This window comes from Cetorhinus maximus, chromosome 15, assembly GCF_964194155.1.
Source record: "Cetorhinus maximus chromosome 15, sCetMax3.hap1.1, whole genome shotgun sequence".
NCBI classification, from domain to species: Eukaryota; Metazoa; Chordata; class Chondrichthyes; order Lamniformes; family Cetorhinidae; genus Cetorhinus; species Cetorhinus maximus.
The window spans coordinates 30712763-30730767 of NC_135893.1; the positions used below are offsets into that span (position 1 = coordinate 30712763).

At 44.1% G+C, this 18005-nt stretch overlaps 1 protein-coding gene across 1 annotated transcript in view; it reads left to right on the forward strand.

The window, feature by feature from the left end:
- disp3 (dispatched RND transporter family member 3) overlaps positions 1 to 18005 on the forward strand; it is a 748238-nt gene that overhangs the window by 682670 nt on the left and 47563 nt on the right. Inside the window, 2 exon segments of the mRNA XM_078559213.1 lie at positions 5343 to 5488; positions 15417 to 15576. Coding sequence (XP_078415339.1) covers positions 5343 to 5488; positions 15417 to 15576 — 306 coding nt within the window.

Below are 18005 nucleotides of genomic sequence, written 5' to 3' on the forward strand. Positions count from 1 at the left end.
GAGGCCTTTCCTAGCTCGACTTGCTAGTAAGCGTGGCTCATGTCAAGCTTCGTATATGCGGTTCCCACTGCCAGCTTGGAGTACAATTCATCAATTTTCGGAACAGGATGCCTCTCACGTCTGGCCACTTTGTTAACGGTCAACTTGTAGTTCCCGCATATTCGCACACTCTGGTCAGGCTTTAGTACTGGAACTGTGGATACTGCCTATTCGGAAAATTATACAGGTTGTTAGACTCCCAACCTTTCCAGCCTAGCTAATTCGATATCAACTTTTTCTCGTAATGCATATGGGACTGGCCTTGCTTTCAAGAATCTGGGGATTGCCCCAGGATCCACATGGATTTTAGCTTGGACCCTTGAATCTTCCCAAGCTCTTCCCTGAAGACAGAGGCAAATTTCTGTAATAATTCTTGCAGGTCTTTTGTTCTGAGTTGAAAAATCTTGGTCCACTCCAACTTTATTTCTTTAAGCTAGTTCCAACCAAGTAGACTTGGACCCTCCCATACTACCACTATCAGGGATAAATTAACAGATGGATTTCCATAGTGTACCTGGAATCTTGCGTATACCTCTCACTCATATGTCTTCACCAGTATACGTCTTTAATTTAGCATCTGAATTTTCCAGATTTAATGAGTGGTCTCCTCCATTCCGATATTTGAACATATGTTCCCCTATAACTGTTGTGGATGCCCCTGTATCCACCTCCGTTTGGCTCTGTTTTACCCATTTTTAAGTTGTGAAGTGAGTAAGTATCTGACTCTGTTTCATCTGGTTCCACTATTATGTGGATTTCACGATTTCTACTTTTTTGCTTAAAGTTTTGTCTTAATCTGTCTTCACAATTGCATAATGTGTCCATTATGATGGCAGTAGAAACATTTGATTCTTTTAAATTGTCATTCGCTTGCAGGCTGCCTGGTTCCATTTGTGCCATTATTATTGTGGGTTTTCTCTGTTAAACCATTGCTTTTTGCTGTTCTGTTAATGGTGGCTGATTCCCACCTTTCCACGGAGCCCTGAGCTTCCGCACCATTTCTAACCGGTGCTTCCCTCCTGGTGTGAAGGACGGCGCCATTTTGTGCTCCCTCGATTGCTTCTGAATCCCCGACTGCACCCTCCATTGCGAGTGCCAACTCCAGCATCTTACTGAAGTCTAAATTTGTTTCTTACAATATCCTTTTTTGAATGGCGTCTTCATTAACCCCACATACTAATTGGTCTCTTAACATGTCATTAATTGACGTCCCAAACTCGCAGTGCTCTGTCAGTAGTTTTATGGCTGCTAAATGACAAGCGACTGTCACTCCAGGGGTGCGACACCTCAAATTAAATTTAAAACACTGCATTGTTACTGAGGGTTTCGGCTAAAAACAGCTTTCACAAGATTTACCAACTCATCAAAGGTTTTGGAATCTGTAGCGTTGGGTGCCGTTAGACTACGAATTAGGCCGTATGTTTTATTGCCACATGTCGATAAGAGGATCGCTCACCTCTTCTCCTCCGCCAATACGTTGTTGACCAAAAAGAACACGAGGCGTTCAATATAATGTGACCAGTCATTGGTAGTCTGATCAAATGGTTCGATATAGCCAAACTGTGACATACTGGAGGGTGATAACTTCGACGACTATAATGAAGGCTGTACTGACAATTGCCTTATGGCTTATTTACCTCTGTTGAATTTCCGCAGCTTCCTTTGGTGTCATTGACAGGTTGTGTTTTGCCTCATCGCCAGTTGTTATGTTCCTTCTCTGTCGGGTCACTTTGCTCAGCGAACATGGTTGCACACCTATCTAATGGCGAGTGAGTTGGTAAACAAGATACTGCAGACGCAGAGACCAATGTAAGATGAAGCACATGCTGTTTATTAACACAAGCAGCAGAGCACTAACATGTGTGCTTCTCCAACCAGACCCTATTCTAAATTACTGATTAACATTGTAGCCCGCACTACACAACAGTTGGGTAATACAGTCATCTGGTCAATCTGCTCACATTCTCTTAAAGGTGTATTGCATCTCAGATTACCACAAATAACAAGTACACAACTCAATTTAAACTGGAGAACAAAGTGGCAGAATGGGTTAAAGAACATCAACAAAATGATAATATTATCAACCGCAGAGCTATCTGACTCTACGCACTCAGAGGAGCGAAGAAAGGTGATATTCCAGAATTCAAGGCCAGTGTCAGGTGGTGCACAAGCTTCGTGAAATTTAGTACTCCATCAAAAAGCAAAAGTTTCACAGCTTTTGCCACCTGAGCTCGATGATAAAATCATCAAATTCCATTGTTTTGTCATCTGACATCAAGAAAAGAATACATATTGATTGTCCTGCATTAGAAATATGGATGAAACATGAATGAACTTTGACATGCCAGTAAGCAAGACCGTTATCAAAATTGGTGAAAAAAGCCATCCTTGTAAAGACATCTGGTCATGAGAAGATACGGTTCACAGTGGTTCCATCTTGGTAATTTTTAAATGCAAAGCTCTCGCCAAAGAGAAATTTCAGAAAGGTGTTGTTATCCATGTTCTTGAGAAAGTCTGGATGGATGTAGGCAGTTGAAAGAAATTAATCACTGAAGTGTGGAATTTGAGACCAGGAGGACTCTGCAAAGAAAAAAGTTTGCTCATCAGGGACATGTTCAAATCCCACCTTGACGACAATATAGTCCATGATGTGAGATCAACCAACACCTATGTGGCAATTATTCACAGCGGTCTTAGGAGTGTTTTTCAACCCTTGGATTTGTGTGTAAATAAACCTCTTAAGGACAGTATCCAAAATATGTGGAATAAATGAATGTTAGAAGGCAAAAAAACTTTCACTAAAGGCAGAAATACGTGAGCACTCTCACTAGCAACATTGTGTCAATGGCTCATAGATGCATGAAATGAATGTGATCCCAATATTGTCAAAAAATAATTTCCAAAATGCAGAATATCAAATGCACTTGATGTCACTGAAGACGATTACTTGTGGAATGATGATGCTGATCTTACTGGTACTACCACTGATGAAGACGAAGAAAATCGATTTGATGATGTTATGCTACGGGGCTAATGGAACAAATTGTCCGATGATTCAGGTAGTGATCAGAGTGATTTCAAAGGATTTCATTGTGAAATGTTGTAGTTAATTCATTATGGTATATATTTATGTTGTGTTGAGGAGATGGTGCTGTAGTGGTAATGACACTGGACTACTTATTCAGAGACCCAGGGTAATGCTGTGGGGACACAGGTTCAAATCCCACCATGGCAGCTGGTGGAATTTAAATCCAATAAAATCTGAAATTGAAACCTAGTCTCAGTAATGGTGACCATGAAACTACCATCGATTGTTGTAAAAACCCATCTGGTTCACTAATGCCCTTTAGGGAAGGAAATCTGCCATCCTTACCTGGTCTGACCTACACATGACTCCAGACCACAGCAATTTAGGTGACTCTAACTGCCCTCTGAAATGGCCGAGTAAATCTCTCTATTCAAGGGCAATTAGGGGTGGCCAACAAAAGCTGGCCTTGCCAGTGATGCCCACATCCCATCAAAGAATAAAGAAATATACAGTTTATAATATAATATAAATAAACTCTAACGAATTAATATGAATTCTTTAGTGTTGTTTGTTTTTACTTTATTCCATTGTGACAAGCTTTTTTAGGGTCAAATCAAGCACACATGCCAAACCCTCAGAAACGTTACCCATGTAAAAGTCAACTCCGTGACTTTTGGCCTAAAAAATTAATTTCAAAAATTTGACTTTTGCGCATGTATATACAGTAGTACCTTTCACAACCTCAGGATATCCGAAAGCATTTTATAACCAAATAATTACTTTTGAATTGTTTAATCTAGGAAGCAAAGCAGCCAATTTGCACATAGCAAGGCCCCCACAAACAATAATGTGATAACCAAATAAGCTGTTTTTAGTTATGTTTATTGAGGGATAAATATTGGCCAGGATACAAGGAGACCACCCCTGCTTTTCTTTGAGATAATTTTTATATAGTATGACACAGGACCACATGAATACTCTTTTCTGTCTGTAAACCTCGCATAAATTATTCAGCCTCATGCATGGTTCTTACAAGAGCTATAGTGTGATAGAAATGCATTTTTGCAGCTTTATTCCCCTTATAGATATTCTATTTTATCAAAGGTTAGCATCTCAATTTCTGAGGTTGTTGTGAACAGTTTTCTTTTCAGTATCAAATTATAATGAGCCCTCTACATCCTTGGCTCATTTTTTTGGTGTGGAGATGGGGATGGTGAACGTGCGTACCATAGTTACAGATATGCAATAAATCCGAAATAAACAGGAAGCAGGATTCAAAAAGCTACTTAATGTTTTCTGACAACAAAATTGATAATTGTCAATTATTTTCTACCCTAATTCCTTCTAGTTCCCTCTCCTGAAGTCTCTAAATCACATTAGAGTACTGTTTAACGAGTTCCTGCTGCCCTCTAGTATTCCACCCAAATAAGGTTGCCAACCCTCTAGGAGTGTGCTGGAGTCTCTGGGAATTAAAGATTAATCTCCAGGGCACTGCTGCAAACAACCCAGGAATTATTTTTTCAAAATTTTATTTTTATTTTCTTTGAAAACTTAAGTTCAATGATTATAGAAATATTAAAGATGGAAAAAGGCTGTTTAACTAACTGTCAAGAATCATCCAATTGGGTAACAAGGATTAATTTGAGTCCTGACTGTGTTTATTCTTCCTTTGTATAAAAGGTAGGTACTGCATAGAAGTGCCAGGACCAGAGTAACCTCCTGAACTAATTCCAATCATCTGGCTGGAGGGGGTGGTGTGGTGGTTTAGGGATCAGGCAGGAATTTTCCTTGATTTCCCCACAAATTAGCCTGGGTTTTTTCTTTGCTTTTCTCAGGTGAAACAGAGACTGCATATATTGTGATACATAAAGTAGCATAATTATGTAGGACAGGCTGGATGAACCAGAGTGTAATTTCTTGACCGTTGTTGTTCGTATGTTCATAGCCAAGGAATCGCTGAGACCAACTGTAGCTGCCACCACACCCCACACCCTTCCCACAGTCCCCCAGCAACGTGGCTCCCTGGTTGAGTTCAGTAAACTCTTCTCAGACAAGGATATAAATCTGGAATAGTCCATATCTCTATGGCTTGTTTACAGTGCATTTAACAACTGAAGCATTGGATAGCCAGCCTCCATTTTAATTTATGCAATGAGAATGGCTAGTGAAGCAAAGCATCTAGCCTGCACTTGGCTGCTGCACTTTTTTTCCATGATATGTCAGCTGTCAACTTGTGAAGGCTTGAATGTGATATTGAGTTCTTCTTGTCTCCTAGGGTACAGCGTTTCAACCTTCCTGCAAATGTTACATCCAGAGTGCAAGAGCATCCCGGAGCCCAACTTACTTCCTGGACAACTTTCCCATGGTGCTGTTGGAGTGAAAGAAGGGAAAGTCCAGTGGATCTCAATGGCTTTTGAGTCTGTAAGCATTGAAAGAATATAAAGAAATTTATTAGCACCATGATCACATTCTTGAAATGTCTCAAAGCGCTTCATGCAAAACAAGTTGCCTTTTTGGGGTGAATGTTTTGCAGTGGCTTTTTTGCAGGAAAACACAACAGCTGTCTTCCACCAACCATTTTTAACCAATGCTGCACAAACAAGAAATGACTAGCTGCCATGTTTTTAGTGGCGAGTATTTAGGGTTTGAAATGCACTGCCTGGAAGTGTGGTGGAGGCAGGTTCAATTGAGGCATTCAAGAAGGCATTGGATGATTGTCTCTATTTAAATAATGTGCAGGGTTATAAGGCAGGAGATTGGCACTAAGTTAAAATGTTCAGAGAGCCAGTGCAGACACGATGGGCCAAATGGCCTCATTCTACACTGTAACAATTCTGTGATTCTGTGAAAGTTCCTGGGTGGGCCTTTCTGCCTGAAGTGCAGCAGAGTAGGACTGCTGCCCACCCTCGATCCGAGCCAGGACCTAATCATAAATCCCAGGAGCAGGATGATCTCTGTGGCGAGAACACGCTGCCCAATATCTGCAAGAGAACATCAACAGCCCCTGTCCAAAGCAGCTATGGAATGTTGGGGCAGCACAATGTTGCTCTGACTTTGGAGAGCAGGACCAGTGAGACCTCAAAGTAAGGTGTTTTCTTTGATTCCTCTGTTCCCAATTAACCATTGGATTGATGCCTTTCCATTGTAAAGACCTAGGTTTTTTACAGGGATCACTGGGTCTCAAGCCAAACTTTTAATACCCTAAAGGTATTTCTAACCCTATGTCCATTAACTTTTTGTCTGAATAAAGCTTTGCCAGATTTACTTTTTTTTGTAAGTTAAAGTTTCCCTTCTCCTGTTCCTGAAGTTTCAGTCACGCTAAAGCATAGGTCTCTACCTATGCCAATCGATATTTAGCCATTGAAATGTGCTACCATTAACCTTAGCATCTCTGTGCTAGCAAAGGGGAAATCAGCAAAGATTATTGCTTCTGATGGTCATCCGTTTCCCTTGTTGAAATTTGTATGTGTGTGGTCATTGGGTGTCTCCCCTTCAGATTTTAGTTCTCACAATCTGTTGCTCAGGAAATCTCATCTCAGTAGCATCCCACCGCAAGTGGAAACCAGCAAGAACTATGGGCAGAATCATCCGGCCCAGTTGGCATGGGCATCATGGCGGGCGGTGGGAGGGGTACATTTCGGCGTGAGTGGCAGAAATTGGTTTCACGCTGGCATGAAAGCACAGCGGGATCATCTGATCCCGGATGGTGGAACACGAATCCCTCTGGAGGCCAGCGTGAACACAATTTGCATCCCAGTAATGGGATGCAAAGTAAGGCCCGATCGGAATCGCCCCCTGCCCCATGCCCAATTAACCATTACACTGGTGGGAAAACACGCCGGCCCAGAACACATCTGGACAAGTATGATGTGCAGAAGTCGGGACTTACCGTTCGGGCCTTACTCAGATTGCGGACATCCGAGGAGAAGAAGATGCTCTAGCCCAGCAGCTACTGGACCCTGGAGGAACACATGCATCGCATGCTGGGTGGCTCCACTGTGAAGCAGCTATCAGAAGGTGAGAAGTGTCCGTTGATGCTTCGGGTCTGCTTCGAAACATCATGGTCTTGGCCATGGGCTGCTACGGATGATTGGTGAGGGAGAGAGTGGAAGATCTAGCTGTCTAGCTGTGAGTGGGAAAGGAAGATGTAGCGGGGGTGGGGGGGGGTGGGGGGGGGGCGGGGGGGGTGGGAGGGGGCGGGGGGGCGGGGGGTTGGAAGAGGAAGATCTAGGTTTGACTGGGAGAGGAAGATGTACCGGGGGTGAGTGAATGTTGTGGGTGGGGGGACAAAGGTGTCAGGGAAGGTTTAGGTTGGGAGGGGGAGGAGGGAGTACAGCAGTGAGGGGGGTATAACGGGGAGAATACAGCAAATGGGGAGGTAGGTGTAAGGGAGAGGAAGGTCTTAGGGAAGGAGTTCGGAGGGGGGGGCAGGAGTTCGGGGGAGGGGAAGGAGTTCGGGGGGGGTGAAGGAGTTCTGAGGGGGGAAGGAGTTTGGAGGGGGGAAGCTGTCTGGGTGGAGGAGGGCTTAAGAGTTGAGGGAGTAAAGGGGGGGGATGTCCAAGTGCACGTGCAAGGGAGGGATCTGTGAAGTGAATGACTGCCTCCTAGGGAGCAAACTGAGGGTGGGTGTGGTAGGAGGGAATGATGAGTATGAGGGAGCCAGTAGGGTGGGTGCGTCAGTAGCAGTAGAAGAGACAGCAAGAGTGGTTGGTGGAAACACGGAGGCAGACACGGACCCTGGGGGTTGAAAGGAAGATGTTGGGGAGGTCAATGTGGATGGGGGTGGGATTCTCAGAAAGGTAGGGAACGTGCACGTTCACCTGGACATCCTGGAAGGACAAGGATTTGGGTTGGTAGATGATGGTGGGAAGGTGATGCCGGGGTGATGGAGGAAAGGACGTGGGTGACTGGGGGAGCGGAAAGGACAGGGGAGCTGACAATAAACATAACAGCTACCGTATCGCTGAAATCAAAAGTGAGCAGAGCCTCGTGTTGGACAGGCACAGGTGCTGCATGGGAGTGCGATCTGTGCGTGGGCGGAGATGCAGGTCAGCTCAGATGGACAACTGACAGGGAACCCCAGCAGGCAGCAATGAAAATGCTCAGCACAATAAGATGAGCGTGATGGTGAAGGTTCTGCATTCGTGGGAGAGTGTTTAAATGAAGTTCCAAAAGGCCCTGCCACACACATGCTTCTCCGTCTAGAATCACTCGTGGTCCAGCTGCATACAGCTGAACTGCTGGTGCAGGGGCATGCAGTGGGAGGACTCGCAAAGCCTGTCAATGAAGCTGAAAGACAACATTACACATTATTCAGTGAAACTGAACATATTTTCAGATTATAAAGTGACAAAATGTGTTCATCTGTGCACCCACGTGTGATCAGAATTTCTTAACTTTTCTAGGCCTACCACTTCTTCTAGGTACTGCCCTGACATCTGCAGCAGGGGTGGAGACAGCCTGTGCAATATTTGGCCCTGTTGCCTCTGATAGCTTTGGCGTGCGTCCTCTGGAGAGCTGAGGCCTTGAGGGCTCTGGCTTGCTTTGGCTGTCCTCCTGTGGGTCAGCTGCTCCCTCTGTGGTGACAGAGGACAAGGTTATGGGGGTCACAGGCAAAGGGGACTCAGAGGGAGTGAACAGCCTCTGAGATTCCTGAGTGGATGCCCCAGGGGTGTCCAGCTGCTGCCTCTGCTCCCTTCGGGTGCACGAGGGCCCCTGCCTGACTCTTTCAGGGGAAGGAGCACCTAGAGGGATGTTAAGATGCCCCCTATACGTATCTCATTGCTACTGCAGGAACTCACCCATGGCTACCGCGAAGGAGTGCAGGTCTGCGCATATCTCCGTCTTCTGCTGGACCAGGGTCTCCATGGTGTCTGCCATCCTTCCCACGGAGACCTCCATACGCGCACATGTGGGCACCACTTCATCAGAGAGCAGTGGATGCACTCCTCTGACTCACGTGCCACTCTGTCGAGGACTTCCAACAGCCCTGCATGATGTTCCCCCGCCTTCTGCTGCCTCTCCATAATGAGTTGGAAGGCCAAATCTAGAGGCTTGTCATCTGACCTGGACCTCACAGATGCTTCTTCCCCAGCAGTCCTCCCAGTGTCGGATAGCTCAGCCGAACCTGCCTCCTCCTGTTGCAGACATATGTCCATGCGATGACCACCAGATTGTGAATGCAAGCCTGCTCTAGATCTAGGTCCCACCAAGGTGAGTGTCTCTGCGCTGGTGGAGGGCAAGCGCTGTGACGGGTCTTTGAGGCTGCTTATTTCCAGCTCTTCAGTGAAGGAGGTGTCCTCTTGGCTGGAGATGAGGACCTGGATGGAGCTGAGGGACTGGCTGGCTGAGGGCATTGGTCACTTGGCAGAGATCCCTGTGAACCAAAGTGGACATAATTGGTGGGCCACTCCACCCCTGGAATGGGACTACACCCTGCTGTTCTGAGCCAGCTTCTCCTGCATGAAAACAGATGGAGAGAGTGTAAGCAGGACACATGGCACTGATTGGAATATTTGTGTGGTGAGTGGAGCCATGGGCGGGATGCGAATGTGAGCTCCAGAGGATATGAGCCTGATGGAGATGTGAGGATGTACGTGAGAGTTAGTGGTGTTGGCCCTTGAGGTGTGAGATCCCTGTGGATGTGTGATAAGTTTGTAAGTGTGAGTTGAGAGTGATGAGGTGGTTGACTTACCCTGACGGAACGGATGAGAGCATTCATCCTCTTCCTGCACTGGATGGCTGACCTCCTCTGTGCTCCCGTGGCACTGATCGCCGCTGCCACCACCTCCCAGGCCGGACTGGTGACTTTGGTGAACATCCTGTGGCCAGAGTGGGTGCAGAGGACATCACGGCGGCCTTCCACTGTGTCTAGTAGGCGCCCCAGAGTGACGCCACTAAATTTGGGGGCTGCTGTCTTCTTTGCTTTTGGGGCCATCTGTCACCTGGAGCAGTCCTGGTCTGAAGACATGAAGTAGGCTGCGCTCTGATGCGCTTTAAATATGGTGTCTGGAGTGAGGAAGCACTGAGGTCACATTGTGGCGGGCAAATCCGAGCTCGCCTGCCAGCGATCCAGAGTGTTTTCGGTGAATGCACTATTAATTCGATACGGCCCGAAAATCTGCCATCGCAGCCGGCGGGTAAAATGACTTTTTTCACACCTGCTACTGCAAATTTGGGACAATTCCGCCCACTGCCTATGGCAAGCGATTTGTTATTGCCACATTCACTCAAGAGCCAACGGTTTCACTGATCCTGGGACTTCTTATGCAAAAGTTGCAGCATATTATAACTGATGTGTGGTTTGTTGTGGGATGTCATTTCCTGCAAATCAACAGCAATCATTGTGCATCTGAAGCAGATCAGGGAATTAGTTTTCCAAAGGAGACTATCTCTAGAAGTGTGCCCAAGACCAAAATAGGAACCCAAAATGTTGTGCACCAGAGGAAAGTTGACATTAGTTGCAATAGGTGAGGCTTTCTTTAAATCTCTGATGTCATCTGCTGCACAAGACAGTTTTCTTCAGCAAACCAAGAAGAACTTGGGTAAAAACTAAATAAACATGATATGACCAGGAACCATGCTAAAGCTGACAGTCTACAGTTGCATTCATATATAATTTCAAAGTATATTCTTCAGCAAGACCTGAATATTTGATTTGCCTCCATTACAGAGACAATTTTTTTCAGTGAACTAAAGAAGTGAGCTTACCATTACATAGGAGGTTTCTGAGAAAGTGCTGACTTGTTTCACTTACAATGAAATACATTGAAGTGTGGTAGCAGTTTGCTATGAAGGCAAACACCAGTCATTTGTCAATGGCAAGACCCCACATACAGCAGTGCCATACATGAGTAGTTTCTCCTTTTTTGAGCATGTGCTCAGGGAGAAATATTAAAGACACCAGGAAACTACTAAATATTTTAGTAACACAAACAAACAAACATGGCAAAATAGGGCAACAATCAGAAGGAATGTATGAGATTTTTTTTTCCCAAGAGATTCAACCAACAGATTTTTAAGATAATTAAAGAAGTTGATGGAGGAGAAAGAAACCATGGTCTGGATCTTACATGGAGCTGACCCACTCAAACTTTTCCACGTCCCGGTTCTGCTCCGTATTTCTTGCCAAGTCTACTGAGCCCAGCTTCTACAGAAATGCAGAGCGCAGCATCCTTCAGAGAACTCCATCACAACACTCTAGAGTTGGGGGTAAACAAGACACTTCCCATTTTTATAGCACCAGCTGCCATATGGCAAATGTTAAATGTCCAGTGTGAATGTTAGTGTATAGCTGAGTGGATGAGTGAGTGAATGGGTAGGCAGTAGGGTGGGTAGATGGATGAGGTAAGTGAATAAGATGGGTGAGGTAAGTTGGTCAGGTGAGTAGAGTGGTAGGTGGTGAGATAGCAGGTGTATGAGGGTAGGGTGGCAGGTAGGTGAGGTGGTAGTGGCTAGGGTGGCAAGTGGACAAGGTGGTAGGTTGGTAGGGTGGCAGGTGGGAAGGATGAATGCTGGGTGATGTGGCAGGTGGGTAGGATGGTAGGCAGGTAGGGAGGAAACTGTGCAGGAAGGGAGGTGTGCAGGGGACAAATGGGTTGGGTGGCAAGTGGGTGAGGTGGCAGATGGCTGAGATAACAGGTGGGTCAGGATGGTAGTCAGGTCAGGGCTAGTCAGGTCAGGTTGGGGGCGCAGTCGGGTGGTGAGTGTAGTCAGGCCTGGTTGAGGGGTAGTCGGGTGGTCAGGGGGTAGTTGGGGGAGTGGGGGGGATCAAGGAGGAAGTCAGGGGGTTCAGTGTGAATGAATTGGGGGTCAGTTCTGTAGTTACACAGGAATTAGACTAGGATTTTTCTGTCTAACATTTCCTGGGTAACTATTCAGCTAAGTACCACAAAACTATTCATAGTCTCCAATTTTAGCTCAGAGTCAGAGACTTTTGTGGAGGGTCCCGGGGAACAAGGGAATTGACACAGAGGACAGTGTACCAAGACTTCCTCAAGGTCCCGATGCACATCTTGGGTCATATGTCCGGTCTCCAACAATCCGGAGACCAGAAGATGTGGCCTTCTTTCATCTAATGGGGATTCTAGAACCAAGAGCTCATAAACTTTAAATTATTGCTGAAAAGAGAGACATGCTGCCGAAGTTTTTCACACAAATGCAATTGGCTGATTGAATCAAACAGCATATTCCTTCGGTTGTGAATCAAACACCATGTTCCTTCGGTTGTTCGTAATTGGCAGAGTACAGACCGTACGTACTCAATGAGCCCGTGCTTGCCAAACTCAAAACAAAATGCCTGCTGTTAGATGTGATTCCATGAGTGGGCAGGGGACAAATTTAACCAATTTAAGGTAACTAGTCAAGCTCTTAAAGTGGCTCATTTACACTTGCTAGAAGCGACATACATTCATATGGACCCATTTTCTACATACAAAAGGAATATGTTCAAGCCTTGCACCTTTTTTGAATTACCTGGGAGCTTGGGTACCTATCGTTCCCTGTTACTTCCTCCATAGCAACGCTTCGGCCAAGCAGAGCTGACTTGCCAACCAATCAGCAACCTTTTTTCCTGTAGTATAAATTGTTGTGATTGTTTGAAATTTGGCATTCTTGTATTCGTCATGAAAAGTGCAAGATGAAAAGCTTCAACAACAAGTCTCTCTTTTCAGCAATATTCCAGTGCTAAACTATCAAACTTAAAATTAGAGCTAGGCTGATCAGGGATGATGTCAGGAAGCACTTCCTGATGCAAGAAGTAGTGGAAATCTGGAACTCCATCCTCGCCAAAAACATTTGTTGAGACTAGGTCAATTGCACATTTTAAAACCAATTTGACAGATATTTGTTAGGCAAGCGTATTAAGGGTAATGAAACCAAGGTGGTTGGGTGGAGTTAAGAAACAGATCAGCCACTATCTAAATCAATGATTGAGCGGGCTCAAGGTGTTGAATATTCCCCTGTTCCAACATGGCACTGCTAATTTATATATATAAACTCACACACACATTATTCATACTGACTTCAACTCAGTGGGTCAGCCATATACAAAGCAGCATTAGGTGGGAAGCATTTGGGTACCAGTATGCAATGCCAGGCAAAAGCAGGTTATGGGAAAAGGGGGAGTGCACTAACAGGATAAATGGTCCTGTACTTTCCTTAACCTCCCAACTGCTAGATCAGAACAGCATATAATGGAGGTCTAATTACATTTTTGTTTCCAAACTGTATAGTTCTCCTTCTCAAAGAAACAGGATCACCTGACCAAAACCATGGTCCTTCACATTACTATTGAACAGGCTGCATCCTTAATTATCATGGAATCAAAACTCCAAGTTGATGCTTATTCACATCCATACACTGCTTACCAATTAATTACTGAAACATTTAATACCATACATTTACATACCTAAAACTTTTCAAGCACTGTCCCAGTGATTTAATCTTGTGAATCCATTAGCCATGATCTTTGAAGCAAGCCACGCTTTAATCCCTTTCCCGTTCCTGCTAATTTTATGTTTGATTAGTTTCCTGATTCAATTTGTATGCTTCCTGGCTGTTCATTACACATAACACATTTAATTGTAAAAAGCTGCTTTCTGTGGACAGTGAATGATTAGTCACAACATTTAAGTTTATAGGCAATTCTGGAGGACACACTCCTGCTTTAATTGATTCTGGCTAAACATAGTGTTGTTAACACTGGCTGGATATGTTCCTGAAACTTTCATCACATGATGTCTCACCTTCAACCCTCCCACAGCCATGATTCCCACCATTAGTTGCCTAATACAACCATCCCCAAGATGCCTCGCCTTCTCACTCCAATTGAAACCTGATCAGAATACTCATTACCCCATTACATAGAATTATATAGAATATATAGTATTGAAAGAGGCCTTTCAGCCCAATCAGTCCACACTGGGATTTATGCTCCACTCGAGCTTCTTGCCATCCTTCCTCGCCCTAACTATCACAGAACCCTGTATTTCTTTCTGCCTTATTTGCTTATCGAGCTTCCTTTAAATTCATCTATACTATTTGCCTTGTCCACTCCCTATGGTAGCGAGTTCCATAGTCTCACCACTCGTTGGGTAAAGAAATTTCTTCTGAATTCCTAATTTGATTTCTTGGTGACTATCTTATATTGATGGTTTCTAGTTTTGTTCTTTCCACAAGTGGGAATATTCTGTATCTTCTCTATCAAAATCTTCTATAATTTTAAAGATCTCTGATTAATGACATTCAGTCAAACAGCCTTTCTTCCCATGTCAACTATTTTTATGACTAAGAAATTAAAGCTTTCAAAGAAAATGGGGAATAAAACAAGATTTTTAATGCTCCTAATATTTCACTCCCAGGTTGCTCACAGCAATGTCCTGGAGATTAATTTTCTATTCCTGGAGACTGCAGGGCCATCCTATAAGGTTGGCAACCCTAACTGAACCATATAAAAGTCGCCACAGATTGCACTTGCTATCAACCACAGGTACAGGAACAGTTCTTCTTCAGCTGCCACACCAAATATAATTTGCCCAACCTACTAAGAACTAACAGCACTAAAGACTTATGGAATTGTGGCTTTTTGGCTCTGCGTCTGATCAAATGCCTCTCACTGCAAACACGAGACACTAGGAACTATGCATTTCCAACTTAGCTACAAAGCCCAGCCAATGTGACCTACAAAGCCCAGTACCTGGTGACCAAGCTAAATGGAGAATAACATCATGCAGAAATTCTAAAATATTAAGTATAAAGTTGATATTCTCCTGCACCAGATAGTACCCATTTATCACCCTTGTGCTCGCTCATCTACATTGGTTTCCTGTCCACCAACACCTCAGATTTAAAATTCTCATTTTTGTGTTGAAGTCCCACCATGTCCTCACCCACTCTAACCCTGTAATCCCTTCTAGCCCTACAGCCCTCCAAGATGTCTGCACTCCTCCACTTCTGATTTCTTGTTCATCTCCCACTCCCATTACCCCACCATTGGCAGCCTTGTCTTAAGCTGCCTAGACCCTAAACTTTGGAATTCCCTCCGAAAATCTCTCCACCTCTTCCTCTTTAAGACACTCCTTAAAGCTTTGTCAGAGACAAGTCAACTGTCTTAGTATCCCCTTCTTTGTCTTGGTGTCAGTTTCTGTCTTATTGCACTCCTGTAAAAGCGCTTGGATGTTTTAGTACATTGAAGGTCATGTAGAAATTTAAGTTGTTGTTGGTGAGCCTACCAAAATGTAATTCTATTTTGCATTATATTTTAGGCGGAAGCATCAATTAGCTGATACAATATGTGATTTCAGGTATTTTGATTCCCTTTGCTATCTCCATGATCTTTGATTCTTCACAGACAACCTATAAAGGAAAGTCCTCTTTTCAGACATATGCAGACTACTTGAAATGGGAGAGCTACCTCCAGGAGCAGCTACTTCAGTTTTCAGAACAATCATCACTACGTCATGGATTCCAGACTTGCGAGCACTGGAAACAGATCTTTATGGAAATAATAGGTAAGTCGCAAGAACAACAGTATAGGCTCATGAGATAAGGCACAAAAGCCTGAATTTTTCAATTGACATTTTAAAATAAATGGGTTGCCACTGGGATAACATTGATCAGAATATCCAGATTGAACAGTTGACACTACAGAAAGTCCTACTTGTAGGAGATTTATTCCAGGTGCTACTTTATAAAAGGGATTAGGTGAATATAGGAACAGGAAAAGACCATTCAGCTCCTTAAGCCTGACATTTCAGTATTTTTTTCCCAAGTGGGAAAATAAATGGTATTGAATGGTGCCCCATAGCATTCCTTGTACTTCGTACTGCTTAAAGTTTTACACTGGCCTCCAGATAACTAGGTTCCTAGTAATCCACCTCAGATTCAGGAGACATGGTAATTGTTCAACACAGATATAATACCAGTGTCCTCTGACTGGCCCAAGGTCAGTATGTTATTTTGCCTGAATTATGCTTTTGGACTTTTTTTTTAAAAGGAAACCAGGTGTGGCTTTTTCTCATTTTTTTCTTTTGGGTCCATAGGTTCCTTGTGACATCCCAGAAGGAAAAAAGCAGTTTGGATCAGCACTCTTATTTCACAGTTTTTACTGGTGTTCCATTTTAAGATATACAAGACCAGTTAGGACTAGTATTATTATTTCCCAGTTTTTAATAGTTTTTCCTCCTGGGATGTAGCATTTCCTTTTATCGGCCTTTCATTGTCATTGGGTCAAAATCCTAGTACTCCCTACCAAGCAGTACTGTGAGAGTACCTTCACTACATTGATAGCAGCAGTTCAAGAAGGATGCTCATCACCACCTTCTCAAGGGCAATTTGGGATGGGTATTAAATGCAGCTTTGCCGATGGCACCTCAATCCCAGGAATTCATAAAATAAAAAGAAGTGTAAGACTGGGTAGTGCCTAGCCACCTAATCTTTCCTCTGTCCATAAAAGTCATTCATTCATGGCCACTCTGTGACCAATCCAGCTAAGATCAGGGACTCACTGAGGAATGAATTGTTTCAGAGGAACCATTCCCTCTGTTCTGTAACACATCATATCACTGGGCCAACAATGCCCAACATTGAAAGCTGATAAAGTCATTTTTATGGATGTTTTGTTTGAACTTTGTTGTTTGTACTTCAGCTTCAATTTCCTTAATTTTGTCCTTCCGAGCTTTCTATCAATACTACATTCTGCTAATGTCATTTTTTTGTGAAATAAAGCAAGGGGAGAAATCTCAATGGCCAAAAAGAAAATTGGAATCCTATTTCTTACAATCCTGTAGATGTTGCTGACGTAGGTTAAGTGATGAAAGATGAAACATTGTGAATGCCCTGTATCTTCTAATAATACCCACCCCAGAGCCCCAAAAAATTGCACAGGATAAAAAAAAATCATTATTATTGATCGTTGTTACAATTATTCCCAGAGTAGTTTCTCTGAACTTACTGGAGTGGTTCCCAGATTCCATTTAGCTCTTCATTTTACTTTATGTTCAAGCAGAAAGGCCTGCAGCCCCCACATCCCCTCACCCCCCAGACACTCCCCAGTGCCCCATTCGTGCCACCTCATACCCCCACCCACCCCCATGGGCCTTCATGCACCACATTCCAAGATATGGCACTTCCATGCCCATTCACCCACTATATACTGTGTAGAACAGGCTTGTCCAACCTTTTCACATGAGGGGACACATTTCACTTTTCTCACTAAAGGGGTCAATGAGCAATTTTCAAATAAATAACATTAAACATGAATTGCAATAAAAAGCTGAGGTATGAAGAAAAGAAAACAAAGCAATGTCAAAGTAATACATTGATAATTTTTTTAAATAAGTAATTAATAAAGGTGACCATTAGATTATGAGAGGGTGAGAGTGTGTGTGTCTGGCTCACTCCCAGTCTCAGAGTGCTCACTCACACACACACACACTCACTCACTCACTCACTCACAGATACACACACAGTTACTCTCTCTCACACACAAACACACATATTTTCTCTCACACACATGTACTCACTCTCTCTCACACGCACACTCTCGAATTTACACAGACACTTACCTACTCACTCACACACACACACTCTCCAACACACACATTCACTCACTCTCCAACACACACACATTCACTCACACATATAGGGCAGAGTTTTCCGTTTGATGTGCAGAGGGTGGGCCCCGCATGTCCATGCGTACAATGACGCACGGTGACTTCGGCCGAGCGTCCCGACGTCACCACGCGTCATCACGATATTTCGTTGGGCAGGCGTGCGATGAAGTCCAACGCATGTCCACCATTAATTAAGGGGCCAGTTAAGGCCCTTTAGTCTTCAATCGACGCCGATTTATCGGCACCCGTGCGATCTTCAGTTCGGCGCATGAGCGCAACGGGCATGCAGGTAAGAGACTTCTCTATTAACCTCATCTATGGGTGGG